This window comes from Lynx rufus, unplaced genomic scaffold (assembly GCF_022079265.1).
Source record: "Lynx rufus isolate CCGP_SWC_20201006 ecotype Redwood Valley unplaced genomic scaffold, mLynRuf1.p SCAF_12, whole genome shotgun sequence".
In the NCBI taxonomy this organism is placed as follows: domain Eukaryota; kingdom Metazoa; phylum Chordata; class Mammalia; order Carnivora; family Felidae; genus Lynx; species Lynx rufus.
This window is the reverse complement of record NW_025814826.1, coordinates 51,804,623-51,828,004: the sequence shown is the minus strand read 5'-3', so window position 1 is coordinate 51,828,004 and position 23,382 is coordinate 51,804,623. Positions and strand designations below refer to the sequence as shown.

At 38.1% G+C, this 23,382-nt stretch overlaps 1 protein-coding gene across 1 annotated transcript in view; it reads right to left on the bottom strand.

The window, feature by feature from the left end:
* TBC1D31 (TBC1 domain family member 31) overlaps positions 1-23,382 on the bottom strand; it is a 75,832-nt gene that overhangs the window by 15,863 nt on the left and 36,587 nt on the right. Inside the window, exons 9-17 of the mRNA XM_047074144.1 lie at positions 20,674-20,753; positions 20,449-20,595; positions 18,151-18,284; positions 12,445-12,578; positions 11,925-12,104; positions 10,695-10,927; positions 9,871-10,023; positions 8,707-8,842; positions 3,674-3,766 (exon numbers count right to left, since the gene is read on the bottom strand). Coding sequence (XP_046930100.1) covers positions 3,674-3,766; positions 8,707-8,842; positions 9,871-10,023; positions 10,695-10,927; positions 11,925-12,104; positions 12,445-12,578; positions 18,151-18,284; positions 20,449-20,595; positions 20,674-20,753 — 1,290 coding nt within the window. The remainder of the gene's footprint in view (positions 1-3,673; positions 3,767-8,706; positions 8,843-9,870; positions 10,024-10,694; positions 10,928-11,924; positions 12,105-12,444; positions 12,579-18,150; positions 18,285-20,448; positions 20,596-20,673; positions 20,754-23,382) is intronic.

Genomic DNA, 23,382 nt, shown 5'->3' with positions numbered 1-23,382 from the left:
CTGGGAAGGACGGCAAACAGAATTCATGAAGATTTAAGTTAAAAAGACGTGTAATAGCAACTGTATGTACCAAATAATCTCACTTATCCTTACTGATGATATTAGCAGTTATTTCCTAATTCAGGAATTTATTCCTGCTTTTCTAATTATCCACTGGCAACACAATTACCTTCATAATTAAAAATAAAAATGTGGGGCACCTGGGTGGCTCAGTTGGTTAAGCATTTGACTTCGGCTCAGGTCATGATCTCACAGTCTGTGAGTTCGAGCCCTGCGTCAGGCTCTGTGCTGATAGCTCAGACCCTGGAGCCTGCTTCGGATTCTGTGTCTCCCTCTCGCTCTGACCCCCCCCCCCATTCATCTTTTGTATCTGTCTCAAAAATAAACATTAAAAAAATTAAAAATAAATAAATAAAAATAAAAATGTTTTCCAATTATATGCAGAGAAGATATATGCATGAAGAAGTTTATTGCCAAAATTGTAAACCACTTAAACATCCAACAACAGAAAAAAAAGTTATTTTTTTGTTTAGCTTATTTAAAGTTATTTAAAACTTATTCGAAGTTATGGTTCATCACTATGACAAATGACAATATGAAGATATGCAGTCATTTAGAAAAAGGATTTTAGTAAGTAAAAATGAAAAGCAGAATATAGAATCTTAGATACTCCATAAAGAAGCAAAACAATGTATGTGTAGAGACTAGGGATTAGGAGGAAAACAACGGGAATCTACCAACAGCAAAGAGGAAAGACGACAGGGCGGTGGTTTAAAGAAGCAGGTGGGGGAAGAACGCTGTCAATTCATTTTGTAAAATGAGCATTTTAGGCCAGGGGGAATGAGGGGAAACTAATACCTACCCGGCATGTGCCAATATCAGACACTGAGCAGTAAAGGGTGACTCAGAAGCCTGAGCTATTCAAATTCTACACACTCCGAAGCAAAGATTAACCCTTGACCAGCTCTAAACCCCTGGAATATGGTGCCTGAAGAGTGTGTCTGTATACCTGGGGCCTTGGGCTCCCCCAGACAGTTTATGCTAATAATGGTGCATGGCAGCAGCCTTGGGACACACTAGATCAGCCTGAGCTCTGCAGAGTAAGTATCCAGGTTCAGCCACATGACGCTCCATGCCTATGTGACTGACTCCCAGTAAAACCCTGGATATCAAGACTCGAGTGAGCTTGCCTGTTGGCAGTACTCTACATGTGTTGTCATACATCTTTGCTGGCAAAATTAAGCACTGTCTGTATGACTCCACTGGCAGAGGATGACTGGAAGCATGTGCCTGGTCTCTCCCGGACTCTACACTGTGTGCCTTTTACTTTTGCTGAGGTTTTTGTTTTTTTTTTTTTTAAGTAATCTCGACACCCAATGTGGGGCTCAAACTGATGATGACCCTGAGATCAAGAGGTGCATGCTCCATCAACTGAGCCAGCCAGGCATCTCCTACCTTTGCTGAGTTTCATCTGTATCCTTCCACTGTAATAAACCATGATTACGAGTGTAACAACTTTTCCAAGTTCTGTGAGTCCCTCTAGCAAATCACTGAACCTGAGGTAGTCTTGGAGACTCCTATCGCTGACATCTAGATATAACTCATTTCATCATCACAGCAATGTTGACAAGGGTGGGCCTATGCCAAGGAGAAGGTACATATGCATGAGAAAGAGACCACGGCAGAGGCAGAAAATGGATTTGACGTAACAAGGTCCTAAGAGATGAAGGGGACGGAATCTGGATCAGAGGTCAGTATTCATTTGTTTGGGCTTTTATTCTTCTGTTAAAAAATTTTTTATTCAAAGTAGATATATATGGAATATTGAGCATGAATTTTCCAGCAGAGGGCAACACAATATTGTCTGTTTTCTAGGATAGAATTGGTTTAGAAATACACACAGCTAATCTGAATGTCTGAATCTAACGGACCAGATAAAATTCAAGATATAGTTTTGATGAGTAGGTTCAGTATTTTCTAACTCTATTAATAGTTTGCTTAATAAATACTTCCTTCAAAAGAGGGCAGAAATGGTATGGATACGTTGATGTGGGGAAAGAAACTCAGCATCATTTCTGAGGCATTCCTGCCAAAAGTGTGTAAGTTGAACCTTGGATGAGGAAGCAACAAACAATAATTGAGGGACATTCTATAAAATATCTGGTCAAATGCTTCAAAAACATCATTGCTATAAAATATAAAGAAGTAAAGAAGAACTCAGGAATGGTGCCGTAGGAGACTAATGAGACAGGACAACTGAAAAAATGGATTATCTTAGATTTTCTTTTGCTCTAAAGGACGTTTTTTTTTAATGGTTATTTTTGAGTGACAGAGCATGAGTGGGGGAGGGGCAGAGACAGAGGGAGACACAGAATCTGAAGCGGCCTCTGGGCTCTGAGCTGTCTGCACAGAACCCGACGTGGGGCTCGAATTCATGAACCACGAGGTCATGACCTGAGCTGAAGTCAGGACACTCAACTGACTGAGCAACCCAGGTGCCCCTGCTCTAAAGGACATTTTTAGGATGATTGATAAAATCTGAATAAGGCTTATACAACAGATAATGATATGTTCATTTCCCGATTTTGATAAGTGTTCTGTGGTCATGTATTAAGGATTCCTTGGTTTTAGGAAATAATACGCTGAAGTATTTAAGGGTGAAAGGGCATCATGTTTGCAACTTTCTCTTAAAAAGTTTAGAAAAAAAAAATGTATCTACGTGTGTATTAGTATACAGATAGAAAGAGAAGGATAATACCAATTTAGCAAAATGTTAATATTTGAGAATGAGAGAAACAGACTTGGAAATTCTTAGTATTTTACTTGCAAATTTTCTGTTAATTCAGAAATCATGCCCCCGTGGTGTCATCACCACTTCCCCCAAAGGAAAGACAGTAAAAAGTAAATTTAGGTTTGGTCCAAATGAATTCAAAATCATAGGAGACTCAGCCAAAGTGTGAATCCCAGGCTCAGTTCTAGAAGTAGTTCAGTGTGGTAATTAAAAGTGTTGCAGATATGAATGGATGCCATATGTTTTAAATCTTATTTAATGTGAATAACAGTCAATTTACCTGTTACAGATTTGCAGTTATCACTAATTTCAAACTCAAAGTCTCACTTTAAGAGGCTGAGGGAAGTGAAAACTTATGGTTTCAACATTAAATAAATGAATAACAAAATGCTTTTCCCAAATGATAAATATTTATATTAACAAAATTCCTTTTTCCAGTGTCGTGGAAACTAAATTATGTACTCTAAGTAGATACTTGACAATTTGATTCCAGAAGATTCAAATTTAAAGTACTGTACAGCTCTTGTCTGATTTACCTCGTAAAACCCTTGTGAAGCACCAGGATAATTCTGTAGTCACTATTATACAGATAGAGGGAAACTCAGTACATCGATAGAAAATCCTGAGGCAAAATCTGGGGCTTACATCTGGTGCTTCAGACCCTAGACTAAGTTGCTAAGAGAAAGGTGAATTAAAGAATTACAACAAACTGTACATTCAGACATTCTGGCTACAGACATTCTGGCTATCTTAACAATCCTGGGTGACATTATATTCTGCTTAAAAAAAAACAATAAACAAACATTAAAAAATCATGAATAAATACAATCTAAAAAGAGTATAAACCCTGCTGCTCTTACGGTGAAAACAGATGATTTATACCTTCTCATAAAGTCTTTTCTGTGATTCCAGTTCCAGATGTCTCATTTCTAGGTCTTTCGCTGTAGTAGCAATTTCTTGATCTCTCATATGTACCTATGGCCAAACAACAAACTGAACACCAAAAGGAATTTAAAGATAATTTCTGTTTAACAGACCTGGTAATCTTGAAATCCAAACAACCCACTAAACGTATTTACAATAAGAAGTACTGGGCTTTTGATACCAGAGTAATTGACAGTATATTAACACTCACTGTAGAGTCTAGGAATAATGTTTGAGTTAAAGTTAAGCTTAATTTTCTAAAAAGCAAAGTACAATTACCATATGCTCATCTACCCAGACTGGGAGAACAGATGGGAGCTCTTACCATATTATATCAGCCAATATTATGTGTTAGAAAAACTTGAGCAATATAAATTTGCGGTGGCTAAAAATATAGAATGTTTAATCTTATTAAATATAATATTATTTAATGTTCTTTTTGATTAAATGTCTATACTTTTGTAAATTCACTTTGGAACTCTAAGTTTAAATGTGCCCTGTTTGGACTTAGTTAATTTTTTTTTCATGTTTGTTTATTTTTGAGGGAGAGAGAGAGAGACAGATACAGTGTGAGCAGGAGAGGGGCAGAGACAGAGACACAGAATCCAAAACAGCTGTCCAGGCTCTGAGCTGCCAGCACCGAGCCCGACGTGGAGCTCGAACCCACGAACCATGAGATAATGACCTGAGCTGAAGTCTGATGCTTCACTGACTGAGCCACCCAGGTGCCCCTTGGACTTAGTTAATTTTAAGTTTACCTTTCCCCAAATTTTGATTACTTGGAAGCTTTTCACTCCTCTACACTAGAGGGTTTGAATAAGGCCTTCTTGAGGTAGACAGAGAAACTGAGGAGCTCTCTTAATACAATACTTGGCTTCCCAAAGTCCCCATTTCTTAGGCATGACACATGTTTCAGAAAGAAAACCAAACAAACTACCCATGAGTCATCTCAGCCCACTCATTTATTCAGTAAACATTTAATGACCGCATCACTAGTTGTATCCCTGAGTTTTAGACATTGGAAAGATAAAAGACACACCATCAAATACCTCTCATCGGAGAAACAAAGGGTAAAAATGAAAATATGGTGGGGTGTACAAGAAGGATATACACCTGAGAAGCAAATAAACCACTGACTGGCAAGCAGTTCAACTTAAGGAGGTTCCTGAGAAAACAGCTGGCTCAAAGGTGGGGATGCTTGAGTTTATGAAACAAGAGTAGTAAAAATGCCAATAGGTGGAGGAGAGGTTTGGCACAGTTAATAATGCCTTTTAGGACTTTCAATTAGAAAAGCTCTTCTGTTTATGAATTTTTAGACACACACCTAGCTCTGTGCCAGAGCAAACGCACATCCACTCTGCTTACTGCTAACGAACGTGCAGTCACTTGTACGTGTCGCACTGGACCCAGTCTTCCTGCTGGTGCCTGAACTCTGAGTAGGAAAGTTCTGGCAGGTTAGCAGGGTCAGAGCTTGCTATCGGAATAAGGAGATGAGGGACAGAAGGCTGGAAGGGTGGGCAGAGGCCAGATCATGCAACCTGAAAGAACTTTCCAGGATTCTTTGACAAAAAATTGCCTTCACCATCTCAAAGAGTTTGGAATAAAGAAGGCAGAGTTTTAAGCCTGTATTACTTTTGGAGAACATAGACACTTTTAGAATAATGTATATCAACCTCATTTGCTAGATGAGATAAAAGGAATGATAGCTTTCAAAAACCAATTTAAAATTAATTGGCTTTAAACAAAACAAAAACTATCTGATGCTATAAAAAAAGAGATGACAGATTTCTAATATATGAATCCAAATATTTTCAGAGGCACGTGAGTGGCTCAGTTGGTTAAGCGCCCGATTCTTGATTTTGGCTCAGGTAATGATCTCCTGGTTCATGGGACTTAGCCCCGCGTTGGAGTCTGTGCTGACAGCATGGAGCCTGCTTGGGATTCTTTCTCTCTCTCTCTCTCTCTCTCTCTCTCTCTCTCTGCCACCCCCGCTCATGCTCTCTCTCTCTCTCTCAAAAATAAATAAAAAAAAATACTTTCAAAGACTGGAAAATATTTAGTATTTTACTAAAATTAGGTTTAAAACTCCCTAAATCAGTCTATACATTCAACGCAATCCTAATAAAAATGCTGTTAGGATCAGGGGAGGTAAGGATTCAGAAAGAAAGAGTGGTAAAATTCTCAAAGTCTATTTGAAATGATACACATTTGAGAATATGGAAGAAAACTATGAAAAGGCAGACTAATAGTGGGAATTAGGTCCGCTAGTCAGAAAAACGTTATAAAGCTGCCATTCAGTGTGGTGTTGGAGGGGATAAAGCGCGTGCGGGGATAGAACATTTAGTAACCATCCGCTGGCAAGTGACTCTGCTAATCAAAGAGTGGGTGTGACTGTGTGCCAAGAAAACCGTATTTGGGGATACTGAAGTATCAATTTCATTGTTTTTAAGATGTCATATAATTTTCATGTCAAGAAATTATTATTTACTTGAGTTCTTTTAACCATTTAAAAAGTTAAAACCATTCTTACTCAGGGTCCTTACAAAATAGGTAGCAGGCCAGATTAGTTGGTGCTTTATAATTTGCTGACCTTTGTGACACATCAAAGATCAAAACCAACAAACAAACCCACCACAGAGGGGTGCCTGGGTGGCTCAGTCGGTTAAGCGTCTGACTTCAGCTCAGGTCATGATCTCGCAGTTCATGGGTTCGAGGCCCGTGTTGGGCTCTGTGCTGACAGCTCGGAGCCTGAAGCCTGCTTCAGATTCTCTGTCTCCCTCTCTCTCTGCCCTGCCCCCCACCTGGCTCACGCTCTGCCTCTCTCTCTCAAAATGAATAAACATTTAAAAAAACCCAAAAAACAAAAAATGTAAAATTTGAAAAAATATGAATAAATGGTAATGTAATCTTAGAATGGCAAGGCCTTTCTAAATAGGACACAGGGGGTGCCTGGCTGACTTAGTCAGTAGAGCATCCAACTCTTGATCCCAGGGTCATGAGTTCAAGCCCCACACTGGGCATGGAGCCTACTTAAAAAAATAAAAATAAGTAAGTAAATAAATAAATAGGACATGAAACCTAGAAATCATAAAAATTAATAAAAAGTTATTCAAAAATTGAAGTATTTTGCATGATTAAAAAAAGACATGATAGCCACTCTTAAGAGACAAGCAACACTGACGTGAGGAAAACATTTGCAATGAACAAAAGGGTTACTGTCCTAACTCTAAGCAGTATGCAGCCATTAGTTACATATGTCTGTTGAGCACTAAAATGTGACCAGTCCAAATTGAGGTGTCCCATAAGCTGACTACTGGATTTCAAAGATTTAGTTAAAAAAATTTTTTTAAGTGTTTATTTTGCGAGAGACAGACAGAGAGTGAGCAGGGGAGGGGCAGAGAGAGAAGGAGACACAGAATCAGAAGCAGCCTTCAGGCTCTGAGCTGTCAGCACAGAGCCACCCAACATGGGCTTGAACCCACGAACTGTGTGGTCATGACCTGAACTGAAGCTGGACACTTAACCAACTGAGCCACCCAGGCACCCCCCAAAGATAAAGTAAAACAGCTCATTAACCATGTCTTTAGACTAATTACATATTAAAATAATTTGCAAATATCTGGAGTTAAATAAAGTGTTGTTAAAATTAATTTCATCTGTTTCTTCTTACTTTTTTAATGTGGCTATTAGAAAACAAAATTGCCTATGTGGCTCACATTGTATTTCTACTGCATAGTGCTGCCCCAAATGGCACAAACAGCCCATGTAAATTGATAAGAGAAAACTTGATAGAAAAGTGGACAAATGATAATGGATATACAATTTATATTTCTTCCACAAATGGAAGACAAGTAACTGGAGAGATATTTAACCTCACTAGCAAGAAAAAAGAGGCAAATTAGAATATATAATTTCCACCCAGCAGATTGGCAAATGTTAAGACTGATGCACTCCAAATTGACTAGGGTATAGGCACTCTTACATATACACTTAAAATAACAGAGGTGGGTTCATTTTTGGAGGATAATTTGGTTTGCCTTGGAATTTACTCAACAAAACTGTATCTGCAACTCAAGGTTTGTACTGAGAACATACAACCTAGCACCATCTTGGAGAGCAAAGCACTGCAAACAATATCAATGTCCAATAGCAAAGGATTAGTTAAATAAATTATGACGGTCACACAATGGAATACTATGCAACCATAAAAAAGGGAAAAGATAAGGGGTGCCTGGCTGGCTCAGTCAGTGGAGTATGAGACTCTTGGTCTCAGGGTTTGTGAGTCTGAGCTCCGTGTTGGGTATAGCGATTACTTAAAAATAAAATTTTGGGGCGCCTGGATGGCTCAGTTGGTTGGGTGTCTGACTTCGGCTCAGGTCATGATCTCACTACTCGGGAGTTTGAGCCCCATATCAGATTCTGTGCTGACAGCTCAGAGCCTGGAGCCTGCTTCAGATTTTGTCTCTGTCCTCCTCTGCCCCTCTCCTTCTCGCTCTCTGTTTCTGTCTCTCTCTCTCAAATATAAAAAATAAAACATAAAAAAAAAAATTAAAAAAATCTTTAAAAGAAAAAGATATATATCCATTTTCTCATTTTATTTCTGGGGACAAAATGAGAGAAAGTAGGAAAGGTCTATTTTTGACTCCATGTATTTAATAATGGAAATTTTCTTATACTGGCCATGTGTACATTTTTATATTAAAAAAGAGTACTTCCCCTACTTCAGTTAGTGGTTAACTGATTCTTCTATTTTTAGAGAAAGAGTCATCAAGGACACCAGTCAAATTGACTAATTTTCTTGACATTTCTGAAAACTTAAACTATTAATGAAAGAGATCAGGAAAAGCTGAGGGAAAAAGTAAATAAAATCAAAGGGTCTATTTAGTATTCATTGTGGATCCTGGCAATAACCTTTAACTTGAAGGTGGTCATGACATTTGAGTGAGAGTGAATGGAGATCATGTGTGGGTACTAAGAGAAGAATCATGAACCTTTCTCTCGATTTCATCGTTCAGTCTTCTTAGTTCCATTTCACGCTGATCTTGCTGAAGCTTCAGAAAGCGCCTTCTTGTAGCATCTTGTAAGTGCATTTCCTTCGCTCTCAGCTCTCTTTTCACAGAAGCTAGTCTTAAACACAAAATACGTCAAGAGGAAAGCATGAAAACATTTCCCAATGTGGATTTAAATGGAAAAATGCTACGTTTTGCAACAATGAAAGGCCTGGCCCACATCCCCAGCTTAGCTGCTGTTGCACCACACACAGCTGTAGGAGTAACACACACACACACACACACACACACACACACACACACACACACAGAACGAACGACGCCCGTGTCTGCATTTGTGAAAATGACAAGCGGTCCAAACACAACTGGTTATTCTTTTCATATTTAAAAGTTCCTAACAGGTCTACTCAGATCATCTCAATATAATCGATATCCTTTATCTGAAGGAAGAATGCCAAAAAACGCTCCAGTGTTACCAAAGATTATGTATGCTTATTCTTTCAGAATTTTAGGAACAGGTTACTGCTCAGTTCAGTCATTCTTTTTAACCCACACGTGAAATCGGTTTCATGAAGTCCCAATCAAAAGTAAAAATAAGTAAACACTTACAGAAGTGAGTTTCCCCACAATTTGGCATAGTCTTAATGCTCATCCCATAATCTTAATTTGAACATTTTGTTTTATGAATATGCTTTTGAATAAGCATTTAATACATCTTCCTCTGGCCTCCAACGCATGAAATGCATAATGAGATAATCCTTTTATGTTCCAATTTTCAAGTCACACAGATATGTTTAAAACATAATTTTCAAAATTATACTCCCCTAAAGGTGATTTATCCAGCGCTGTATTACAAAGCATTTCTGCCTACAGTACAATGATGTTTCTAATAATGTCCTCCAAGGAACATTAGATCTTGTATTACTTCTGAATAATCAGTGCAAAGTTATATTCAATGTAGTTTTAGAATTACATTTCACTATATGCCAATGTTTTGCAATGTGGTATATGCAGGTATCTTTTTACTAACTTAAATATTTGCTTACTGGGCATGCCATGGCTGGGTAATGTTGTATATAGAAAAAAGAAAGTAAAAATCATCCAACTGACTCACATGTCCAGAGTTTTTCGAAATGATCAACACACCTCTGTCTCTGCTGTGCCATCTTCTCCTCCTCCTGTAAGAGCATTTCTCTCCTTGTCTCCTCAGCTTTACGAAGTAGTTCTTGTTTTTGGTACCAAGCTTCATCTTCAACTCTTTGCTGGTCTACTTCAGCTTGCATATCTTCAACCATCTGCCTTAAATAGATAGTATTATTATATCAAGATGCAAACAAGACCCCAATATGCATGTGTGGTTATGAAAGGGTAAATTACTATTTCCCTTTGAGACCTTGAATTACTGCCTTTCACTTTTACAAATAAAATTTTACCTCATTAAAGTAGTAGAAAACATGGAAAAGGGGGCGCCTGGGTGGCTCGACTGGCTGATTGACTCTTGATTTCGGCTCAGGTCATGATCTCACAGTTTATGAGTTCGAGCCTCACATCAGGCTCCACACTGACAGAGCAGAGCCTGCTTGGGATTCTCTCTTCCTCTCTCCCTGCCCTTCCCCTACTCTCTCTTGCATGCATACACGCTCTCTCTCTCTCAAAATAAATAAACTTAAAAAAAAAAAAGCATTGAAAAGGATGCCCTACACAAGTCTCACAAAAAAATGCAAACAAAGAAAACTGAGTAACTAAAAATCCAAGAACAACTAAAACACAAAATGTATAGCAGATCAAAATGTCATTATTTTACTTCTATATGCAAGAATTAAATATCTTTAAAGATATTTCTAGCCTTCAAACTCTGATTTTACACAAATACTTAATAATTTACCTGTGTTTCTTACAAAAAATTTTCTTGTCTGTATTTTTAACAGATTTTGCTTCTATCACACAAAGAACAACTGTTCTATGATTACCTCTCCCTTAAGAAGTCCAACTCATCATTCCTTATTCGTTCTCGTTCCTGTGTCTGATAGTCCACAATAAACTTTGGATACTGGTTAAATACTGGATATTGCCCTTTCGTCAACGCCACAAAAGCATCAAGCTTGTCGTTCGGATGAATATCGGTAGGAGTGGTATCCATGAGATGATAAACTTCTCTAATCACAACACTTATATCCAGGTTATTCCGATGATGAAAAAAATACTGTAAGAAAATTTTGTGTTTAAGTTGAGATTTACCTAACACAGCCATTATGAGGTAGAATTAAAACAAGAGTTTAAAAAGTAAATGTGAATTTATCTTTAGGAGGATTTCCTCCTTCCTCCCTTCCTACTGCCTTTCTTTCTTTTTTGGCAAATTCACTGAAGCTTTTCTTAACCTAAGTTTTAAAATGAAGATCCAATTTCATATTTTCAAAGTCAAATAAAATTTCAAAACCAAACATCTGAAATAATACTTTGAAAATCTGAACTCAAACCAAAGGCTTCCTTTGTATCAGAAGAAGAATGCTTCACCCAACAATGGAATAAACTTTTCTGCTTGCATTCTTTTCCCTTCAAAATCCAAAATAAATAAAACTGAAAATAAATTAGCTTGATTCATTAAACACATCTGAACTGTTTCCACATTAACTTGTTCTGCTGGCAGGTCCGAACTCATACATATATGGATGTATCCTGCGAACATTAAGTAAAAATAAAGTTTGACGGGAACCATAAAATAAGTAACAAACAAACCCAATTCATCCCGTCTACCAAAAAAACCTCCCCCTTTAAAAACCTCCTCTAATGCTGTCAAGTAACTTTCCGGCCAAGTCTCAGAATTCTCCTAGTTACCACTTTGTATGTGTGTGTAATAAGCATGCAGATTGTCACGGACCAGATGGATCGCTGATAAAACCACGCACAGAATTAACAACGACCCAACTGTTAAACATCCTTTCCGTAGGCAACAAGCACTAAATTCCAGTGTTACCAAGTTTGTTTTCTAAAGGGATGATTTTAAGACAGTTAGTCTGCTGTAACTGTCTGTTGAATTATCTACCAACGACGTCAGGGTAAGGATGTGATCTAACTTGCTCTCCACTGTTTACCATGTTCCACGGGCGCCGGACGTGCAACAGGTACTCAATAAGCGAATGGAGTTTTCAACTGAAATACATGAAAGTTGAGAACTGCTCCTTGAGAACAAGGATATTTACCTCAAAATCATCTCTGAGACTGCAGTTGAGCAGAGGAGCCCTGGAACATGTGTTGTAGGCCACGACAGTCATCAGGAGGAATGAAGGATGGTTGGAAAAGACATTATCAAATAATTTTAGCCACTCCTCTCTTGTTAGTACTTCTGAAAAAACGGTTTCAAGAAGAGGCCATGCATACAGCTACAATCAATAAGGAAAAATTGATCAGTCTTCTACAGAAAAGCCGTAAGTCATTCATTGCTAATACTCTCTTACATTTGATGTAGCTATTAAAATCGTTATATCAAAAACAATTATGAAAAGAACTACCTCACTATGGACCCTTCTTTATAGATTTTTAGGAGAGCAGTTTAATGGAGAAAAAGAATGGAATACTTTTTATTCCATTCTTTATTCCAAAATATAAAAGGTGACCGGTCTTTTATTATATACTTTCAAGAAAATACTGCTATATTTATATCAGAACCAATGTGAGCTTCCAAAATAAGTCATGTTATTCTAAAAACCTTTTACTTCTTACCTGGGAAGTTATATCATGATCTATGAAATGCTGCAGTAGTTCTTTGTCGTGAAATGCCAGAACATTTTCTATCAGACTGAGAATATTGATAGGAGGATTAGGAAAATATTCAAACCAGTGTTGACACCAATTGACTATGAAAAAAAAAATGGGAAATTTATCTTTACCATTCTGTATTATCAAAGGACTTTGTAATTCTTAAATGTATCCACTCTTTGTGTCCTTAATATGCCCATTCATAAAGAAAACATGATAACTCTTTAAATTCTAGAATAATCGATTTTAAAGTTCCATCATGTTAACTTAGTATTTTAGGTCTGTAGAACTGGCCAATTTCTCCAAATGAGAGCGATCAATGACAAAGTGTCCATTAAAACAAACAAAACTTCCCAAAGTATTCCTGATCCTCACCGCAGGGCACTCTGCTTCCTGCTTCTCCTGGTTAACAAAATGACCCTTCGAAAAAAGGTTCCTTTTTAAGTCTTCATTAAATGTGATGAATGTTAAGTGCTAATCTCCTGAAATCTACTCAAGTTCATACCTAATGAAAATTAGAAAAGTTCATGGGAAATGTTAAAAATTACATTCTTATGCATCAGTAGCAATACATTAAAAAAATGGGCATGTATCAAATCCCTATTCTTGAAATGTTATAGGAGAATAAACACGTCTCCATTACTAGGACAAGAATGACTGTTCCACAGCCATGGTAACAAGTAACCACCAGAATTGTTTTCATTTTTATATTTTAATTAAAAAAAATTTTTTTAATGTTTATTTATTTTTGAGAGAGAGAGAGAGAGACAGAGACAGAGAGAGAGAGAGTCAGGGAGCAGCAGAGAGAGAGAGGGAGACACACAAACTGAAGTAGGTTCCAGTCTCTGAGCTGTCAGCACAGTGCTTGACACAGGGCTCGAACCCACAAACTGAGATCATGACCTAAGCTGAAGTCGGAGGCTTAACTGACTGAGCCACCCAGGCGCACCACAGCCCCCAGCATTGTTTTTAAATCTATGTCATCAATGACAACCTATTCAGTTGACCTATCTTTGAAAACCAAACAGTGACAGCGGTATCCTCTGAAAGTCAGCCAGTGGAAAGCATTCTGCTAAAGATGCTTCTAAAGCTGACTTTAGGGGCACCTGGGTGGCTCAGTCGGTTGAGCGGCCGACTTCGGCTCAAGTTATGATCTCATGGTCCGTGAGTTCAAGCCCCGCGTCGGGTGCTGACAGCTCAGAGCCTGGAGCCTACTTCTGATTCTGTGTCTCCCTCTCTCTGACCCTCCCCTGTTCATGCTCTGTCTCTCTGTCTCTCAAAAAAAAAAAAAAAAACTAACATAAAGCTGACTTTAACTCACTGAGTAACCACTGCAACCCCCAAAACATTCTCCTCAAAAACCCTGGTAAGATCAGTACGTTTCACTCAATGAACTGTATCTAACCACCACAGTGCTCCTTAATTATTAAATTCAGATTTTTTTACTTTAAACATTGAGTTGTGATTTCATCCTATGATGATAAGATCTCCTTCTTTCTCATATTAGCAAAAGAAGGCTTCGATCAGCAGAATTTTGGATACACAGAGTTTATAAAGGGCTCACTAATGCCAGAAGTCAATTATTTATTAGAAAGTAAATTTGAGTTAATAATTAAGGCATTAATAAACTCTTGCAAAGACTAAACTTTAAAAGACATTATTTCAACTTCTTTAACTGCTGCTTTTAAGTTAACTTTAAAAGAAAAATCCAGTTCAGGGGCGCCTGGGTGGCTCAGTAGGTTAAGCGTCCAACTCTGGATTTTGGCTCAGGTCACGATCCCACGATTTGTGGGCTCAAACCCCGTGCTGTTAGTGTAGAGCCTGCTTGGGGTTCTTTCTCCCTCTCTCCTCCTCCCTGCTCATGAGCTCTCTCTCTCCCTCATAAATAAATTAAAAAAAAAAAAAGAAAAAAATGCAGTTCAGCAACATGTACTAAGTACCTACCATGTCTCAGACACTGCTAGTGCTAGGAATTTTAACACACACACACACACACACACACACACACACACACAGCCCTGATTCCTGTATCTAAATCTTCATCAACAGAACAGTGTTCTCATTTAGGCATGAGGGAAACCCCGCTTTATACGGAAACTGTTTGCCTTCTCTTCTTTCATTCTGCTCGATGTCACCACAACAGAGTGTGCGTAGAGGACCCGGTGACAGAATGGGGAGCAGGATAAAGAGAAATACCTGCATGGAGATCCCTGACCAAACCACAACAACTTCCTCTTGGTCATAAAAGACCATAAAGAATGCCTACAGAAGACTCATAAACATTCCAAATTCTACATCAAAGTGACCGTGTTCCATCAAACTTTCCCCTAGGTCCCAAGTAGACTGTGAACCTAAAAAGCCAGAACAACGGCATATTGCAAGCAGCGCTAACATTTAGTTGGAGCTCAGTAAATGTTTACTTGCAAGAAAGTTAGTTTGAGACCCTTGATGAAAAGTCACAGCTACTCATGCTGATCATGATGGATCTTCTAGATTTAGATTTCAGGTTTAGAAGAGAAAATCAATTTCCCTAGCACACAATCATACTCCAGGGATGTAACAAGATTTTACTGGAAATATAAATTAGTTTTGCACGCTTACCTAGATATAATAAGCCTTTCTTCTGGTAAAGCATAATGTGCCACTTTAACCATTTTTAAGTGCACGATTCAGTGCCATCAATTATATTCACAGTGCTGTGTAACCATCACTATTTGCAAAATCCTTTTCCAAAAAGAAACTGTACCCATTCAGCACTAACTTCCTATTTCCACCTCCCACAGCCCCTGGTAAGCTCTAATCTACTTTCTACGTCTATAAATTTTCCTATTTGAGATATTTCACATAAATTTGTCCTTTTATGCCTAGCTTATTTCACTAAGCATAATGCTTTCAAGGTTCATCCATGTTGTACCATGTATCAGAATTTCATTCCTTTAGATGATGGAATAATATTCCATTGACTAGATAGATAGATAGATAGATAGATAGATATAGTTTATCCATTCACCTGTTAACAACAATGATGTTAACATAATGAGGATGGTGATGGTGACACTCAGGCTGTTTCTATCTTTTGGCTGTTTGGAATAATGCTGCCATGAACATTCACATACAAGTATCTGCTCGGGGCTCTGTTTCCAGTTCGTTTGGGTATATCCCTAAGAGTGCAATTGTTGGGTTATATGGTAATTTTATGTGTAACTTTCTGAAGAACTGCCAATTTTCCACAGTGAACGTACATTTTACATTTCCAGCAGTGTATGAAGGTTCCAATTTTTCTCCATTCTCGCCAACACTTGTGCTTTTTTCTGTTTTTTAATTATAGCCATCCTAGTAGGTATAAAGTGGTATCCTGGTGTGTGGTTTTATGACTAATGATCCAGAGGACCCTTTCATGTACTCGTTAGCCATTTGGGTATCTTCTAAGGAGAAATGTCTAATCAAGTCCTTTGCCCATATAAAAATTGGATTGTCTTTTTGTTGTTGAGTTGCTTCTTTTCCTTTTAAAACTCTAAGTGTTATTGCCAGAGTAAACTAGGAAAACCCTTCTGAGGAATCAGTTGGAATACTCCTATTTTATGACCTAATAATACCAATTGTAGGAATCTGACCAAGAGAAAATACTGGAAATATTTATATGTGAAGATCATTATAACACTGCTTCTTTAACTAGGTAAAAATTAAAAATAACCTAAATGTTCAACAACAGATCAGACTAGTACACTCACATTAGAGAATATTATAATCATGTGGGAAAAAAAAAGAATATTACAGTCACTAAAATATTTATAAAGTTTATAAAAAGAAATATACGTATTAAATAAAATAGTATAATTGTAAAAATATAAAAATTAAAAACCTGCTTTTAAGTATGGAAAAATTATCAGAAAAACTAAAAGTCTAGCACAGTTGGCACTAAACTATGATATACCTGTATAATGAAATATTACATTATGCAGGGAATAAACTATGTTTTTCAAGATATTTAATGATTTGGGGGAAATGCTCTTACAAGAAATTCATCAAGGGGTGCCTGGGTGGCTCGTCATTTGAGCTCCAGCTCTTGATTTCAGCTCAGGTCATGATCTCATGGTTTGTGAGATTGAGCCCTGCGTTTGGCTGTGCTGACAGGGTAGAGCCTGCTTGGGATTCTCTCTCTCTCTCTCTCTCTCTCTCTCTCTCTCTCTCTTTCTCTCTTTCTCTCTGCCTCTTCCCTGCTTGTACTCTGTCTCTCTCAAAAATAAATTAAAAACTTAAAAAAATTCATCAGTGTATGGGGGTGCCTGCCTGGGTGGCTCAGTCAGTTAAGCGTCCGGCTTTGGCCCAGGTCATGATCTTGTGGTCTGTGAGTTTGAGCCCTGCGTCGGGCTCTGTGCTGACAGCTCAGAGCCTGGAGCCTGCTTTGGATTCTGTGTCTCCCTCTCTCTCTCTGCCCTCCCTCTCCTGCTCATGCTCTGTCTCTCAAAAATAAATAAAACATTAAAAAGAAATTCATCAATGTATTATCAAAGATTATACATGGGGAGGAGGAACACTGGTGAATTTTCTTTTGTATATTTTCCTATATTTTCTCCAATGATCAGGAAAAAGTTATCAAATCAAATGCAATGTAATTAAATGAACAAAAAAACATAAAGTATACTAAAATATTCACAATATATATGCTTGAATCTTTTTATTTCTACTCTTCAGAATTTTACTGTTATAGTTAAGTGCTTATCTCCTTTGTACAAGAAAACCTTTTTAAATAATTTAAAATACAAATGAAACTGGTGATTTTTGTTAAACCAATGTAAACTGGATCTGGTTTATCAACTGTTTAGCTGACCCAATTATATTAAGATGAAGAAAGGATTCAGTTTTCAGTGTAGACGAGCTGGTAACACAATGGTTGGGAGCACAGGCTAGAGTCTGACTGCCTGGGTTCACATCCCTGTTCTGCTACTAACCTACCCTGGGGAACTTAAGCTATCTGTGCCTCAGTTTCCTCAACTATAAGAAGGATATAATAACACCTACCTCATAGGACTGTTGCAAGATTTAAAGAAGTTAATAAAGGCAAAATAATAAGAATGCTACCTGTTAAAGAGAAAGTTCTCAATAAATGCGCACTACGGATAATGAGAATGAGGATAGCAGCCAGAACTTGCCACATTAGGCACTGTGTGCTAAATGCTTTACGTTCTCACTAAAATCCTATGAATAATAACTGACTTTCAGTAAGTGAAGCACCTGCTTCCTTCTGACCACCAAAATCTGGCCTATAACATTATCTTCTAAAATGCAACTATCCTGAGTCCCCTCAGTGGCTCAAACAGTTGAGCATCTGACTCTTGATTTTGGCCCAGGTCATGAACACAGGGTCATAAGATTGAGGCCTGCGTCAGGCTCCACATTCACTGTGGAGCCTGCTTGGGATTCTCTCTTTCCTTCTGTCCCCCTGCTCCTCCCTGCCAATAAAAAATAAAATGTAACTATCCAAATTCTCTTGTAAATTAAAAAAAAAAAAAGGTTTATGTATAAATGTCCAAACCGTCCATTTTGTGCTCTAAGTCTGTTTGCTTCCCACTAGAATTGTTGAATGTTGCAAAGTGGCAAAGGCAAAGACATCAGAAAAACACACAGGAATCCACTCTTGGTTTCATTATTACATACTTATTTACTTACTTATGAGAGTAGCAACAACTTCAAAACAGATGAGTTGGTTGTTCTGGAATAATTTTACAAATGGAAATGCCAAGAGTGGAAGATACGGTGTGTCGCTAAAGATGGCAGACCAGTGAGCTAATGCGGAGAGCGTTCTGTGGATCAGAAAAGAAATACAGGCCAGGAAACAGTTTGCTACTAAAATTCATCTATGTAATATATTAACATGATAAAAAATTGGATACAGGGGCGCCTGGGTGGCTCAGTCGGTTGAGCGTCCGACTTCCGCTCAGGTCATGATCTCGCGGTCCGTGGGTTCGAGCCCCGCGTCGGGCTCTGTGCTAACAGCTCAGAGCCTGGAGCCTGTTTCAGATTCTGTGTCTCCCTCTCTCTCTGACCCTCCCCCATTCATGCTCTGTCTCTCTCTGTCTCAAAAATAAATAAACGTTAAAAAAAGATTAAAAAAAAAATTGGATACAGAAGGGATATTTGGTGAAAGTTCTCCCTCCTACTTTTATCATCTAGTTTACCTCCCCAGAACCACTGTTAAAAGTATAGTGATTTTACTTTACAAAAAGTATAGTGATTTTACTTTACAAAAAAATATTGTGATTTTAAAAATCACAAACGTAAATGTTGTTTTGCACCTTGCATTTTTTGCTTAAATAGTATCTTGGAAATAGTTCATTATCAGTATATGTGGAGCTTTGATACACAAGACAGTTCTGTATAAATATACCCTAATTTCTTTAACGTGGCCTTACTGGGCATTTGTTTCTAATCCTTTATAACCAATGCCATGCTTACTGTTGTATTTACATCATTCTTAATGTGGGAATATAGATTTGGATAAATTCCTAGAAATGGAATTGCTGAGTCAAAGGACATGTGCATTAATTTCAATAGCCAGTGCCAAATTATTCTCTGCAAAAATAGTGTCAGTTCACATTCTCATTAGCAGAGTTAAGGGGATGCCCATTCTCTCACTCTAGCCAATATGTTTTATTATCAACCTACTTTTTATACCTTTAGTCTAGATGCAAAATGGTATTTCAATATGGTTGTATATATATATATATACACACACACACATACATATATACATACATATATATACATACATATATATTTATACACATATACACATTTTTTCCAATGTAATTTTACTTTTGTTAAAAAAATTTTTTTTGTAATGTTTATTTATTATTGAGAGACAGAGAGAGACAGAGCATGAGCATGGGAGGGGCACAGAGAGGAGGAGGAATCTGAAGCAGGCTCCAGGCTCTGAGCTGTTAGGCTTGAACTCACAAACCACGAGATCATGACCTGAGCCAAAGTTAGATGTTTAACCGACTGAGCCACCCAGGCACCCCTCCAATGTAATTTTGATTAGCATTTATTATAAGGGAGGTATAGCATCTTTACATGTTTAAGAACCATATCCCCAGCTATGAACTATACATTCAATCCTTTTTGTTGTTTATTGGTTGGTCCTTTCCATGTTCATTTACACGAATACATCGTATAGAAATTAGCCTTTCATTTATCTGATGTTTTGTATATATACGTATTTTCTTGGCTTCATATATGTCTCTGGGGAATTTTTTTACATGTAGAGATTTCTGTTCATATCAAGCTCTTCTAGATATGTCATGCTCAAAAAAGGCCTGCCTTACTCTATGACTGCAATTCTCCCATATTTACTTCTGATACTTTTAAAGTTTGTCTGTCTTTTTTTTTTTTAAACCTTTCATTTTGAAATAGTTTCAGGTTTATGAAAAGTTGCAGAAACAGTAGAGCGTTCCTGTATATCTCACTCAAATTCTTCTCATGTTAACATCCTGCATAAACACAGTAGTTATCAACACTTAGGATTTAACATCGGTACTATGCTAGTAACTAAATCAGACTCATTCATATTTTATCATTGTTCCCATTTTCCTGTGTGCTGGGTTTTCACCTCGCCAGTCTAGGATATAACACTGCATTCATTCGCTAAGTCAGCATAGGTTCTTCCAGTGCGGGAGCTCCCCAGTCTCTTATTTTTTGGACACTGACATTGTTGAGGAATACCAGTTATTTTATAGATTGGCCCCCAACGTTTTCTCATGATTTGGACGGACGTTATAAAGTTTGGCAAGAATACCAAGAAAGTTATGGGCAACATACTGATGTGTGTTACTACTGGTGACTTTAAATTTGACTACTTGGCTAAGGTGGTACCTGCTGAGTTTCTCTACTATAAAATTACTATCTTCCCTTTGTAATTAATAAATATCTCGAGGAAGATTCCATATTGCTGCAATATACTGAGCATACCTCTGTAATACTCTGAGTAGTTTCCTACTTTTGATGGGGTATTTCTTCTGAAGGTTGAGAAATGCCACGTGAACACCTTTATCCACCAGGCTACTAAATGCAGTATGATTTTCAGGCAGTTGTAGCAGAGAGCGCCAAATGAACATTCTGAAATAAAAATAGAATTTTAACCAAGAGAAGTTTGGGGGGTGCAACTGATTTAACATAAAAGAATATAAATTTTACCTGTATTTCGTTGGATATTCACCATAGCCTTTTAATAAGATTTGTAAACGCTTTTTGTTTAATCCATCTGACACCTCATTCTTAAAGAAAAAAAATAATGTCGATAAATGACGTAATCACAAAACTGGAAAGGTAACACAGCCCACAGTGGCTTTCCAACTTCAGAACACAACACACAGTAAAAAAAAAATGTTTTTTACATCTGAGACTTTCTATTCTCTCTCTCTCCAGTGTGCGTACCGTGTGCAGATAAAGTTCCTGACATATTACCCTAGGTCCAATTCTGACAAACTTTTCTGTAAATGGTCAGTCGATTTCTTCCCTCTCCCTCTTTTTTTCCATCTTCTTGCTTTTTTTTTTTTTTAATGGAAATCTGAAGGTCTTTTTTAAAGTTTATTTATTTTGAAACAGAGTGTGAGCAGGGGAGGGGCAGAGAGAGAGAGAGAGAGAGAGAGTATCCCAAGGAGGCTCCACACTGTCAGCATAAAGTCTGACACAGGGCTCGATCCCACGAACCATGAAATTATGACCTGAGCTGAAATGAAGAGTCAGACACTCAATTGACTGAGCCATCCAGGTGCCCCTCCCCGCCTTACTTTTAAGTCAATTTTTATCTTGATGGAAAAATACTTCATAAATTTTTGGATTATAAAGCCAGTTTCACAGATTACTTCATTTGATACTAACAACTCAATGAAACGGATGGGATGCTGTTTTCTTTTCTTTGAGAAAATGGGAAGGTCAGCGCTCAGTGCCAGGAACCTGTGAGTTCAGGTCACTAACTTGCTGAATAAGTCTCAGCTAAAGACTCAAAGCCAGGTTTTCTGACTTAGTTCAATGCCAGTGTGAGAGGCGTGAAGGGAAAACCCAAGATGATAGCGAATGAAGATCCTCATTTGAGAGCCATGCACCAGACACTGAGGGCAACTGGGCGAGACTGGGGCAGTGTGATCTATGAAACAGATATATTCATTTTTGTCATCTGCAGGACACCTGCTGCCACTGCAACCTCTTTTTAAACAAAGATAAAATGCCCGGGTGAGTTTGGCCTGAGTTTGATCTGTTCTCATCTGGACCATCTATGGGTAAAGATCCCACTTCCCCTTCCAGGTCCTGACACTGATCGTTGAAGAGATGCATCTCACCGTGCGCAAGGGCTCTCCTTCGCCCTACTCTTAGCGCTGGCTGAGGGTTGCTCAGAAGCAGACTGCTCCCTGATGTATTTCTGTGGGATTTCCAAATTTCACTAATACTAGAGCTCTGCCAGATGCCCTGACTGTGATGTCTCTTTTATTTCCCAGAAGTCAACTGGGATCATGGCCACAGTTTTCCCAGAAAAGGCTCCTGTAAATTCTCAGGAAAGCTGTAGTCAGACCACGTCTCAGAGCTCACATTCAGCTTATTCTCTCATTAGAGCATCAACTAATAGGAACAACATTGTCCAATCTTTACACAGCTAGATTTGTGCCTGCTACTTAGCATTTTAAAACTAAACCCTGGGGCACCTGGGTGGTTCAGTCGGTTAAGTGTCCAACTGTGGCTTAGGTCATGATCTCACGGTTCGCAGGTTTGAGCTCTGCATCGGGCTCAGTGCTGACAGCTCGGAGCCTGGAGCCTGCTTCGGATTCTGTGTCTCCCTCTCTCTGCCCCTTCCCTGCTCATGCTCTGTCTCTCTCTCTCTCAAAAATAAATCAACATTAAAAAAATTTTTTTAAGTAAAAAAATAATAAATAAACCCTAAAAAATATTTTGTTTAGGGTTACAGGTAGAGATGATAAAACTATAAAGATAATCAAGGACATAATTAGCACAAAAGCGAGGACAATAGTTACATCTCTGGGACAGGGAGAGAGATGTGGGTGGGGATAAGCACACAGGAGCTTCAAAGCCATGGGTAACATGCTCTTAATGAGGATCTGGGTATGCCCAGAAAACTGTTAACATGTCAGGTCTGAGAATGCTACCCTTAGAAAGGCATACTTACAAGGTTTGGCCTTGTCTAGTGCCTAGAAACCTGGATTTCGAGAAAGTTCCCACTATCCCCAGAACCAGTAAGAGCGGCTCACTGTGCCTGAATTGTTTGTATGCTATGATGTATGCTGAATACCTAATTTCCATGTAGACTCTGGGATTTTGACATGTACTAAACAGAGAATGCCTACATAGCCAGCCTCCACTAAAAGCTCCAGGCACTGGCTCTCTAATGAATTTCCCTGTAGACAACACATTATATTTTTTACACGAGTTTCACAATTTTCAAATGCTCAGAGAAAAAAAGGGGTTATTAAAATTAATGTGAAAAATGTCAAGTGCTGGTGAGACCATGGAGCACTGGAGTTCTCAAATACTAGAGCTCTTGGTGGGAATACGCATGGTTTCAATCAACTTCTTGGGAAAACTGACAACTTACTACAGATGAATAAGCGCATTGCTAATAAGCCAGTAATTCCATTGCTAGGTTTATATCCGGCATAAATGTGTCCTATGTCACAGACAGAGATGTAGTAGAATGTACTAGAATAGTGGCAGCCCTATTTCTAATAGCACAAAAAATTAGAAAACTACCCGAATGCTTACTGACTACAGAATGGATAAAATATGGTTTATTCACATGATGGAATTTTGCACAGCTACAAGTGAATGATTTACAACTACACGGATTTCTCAAACATAAATCGAACTTAATGTTGAATGAAGGAAGCCAGACGC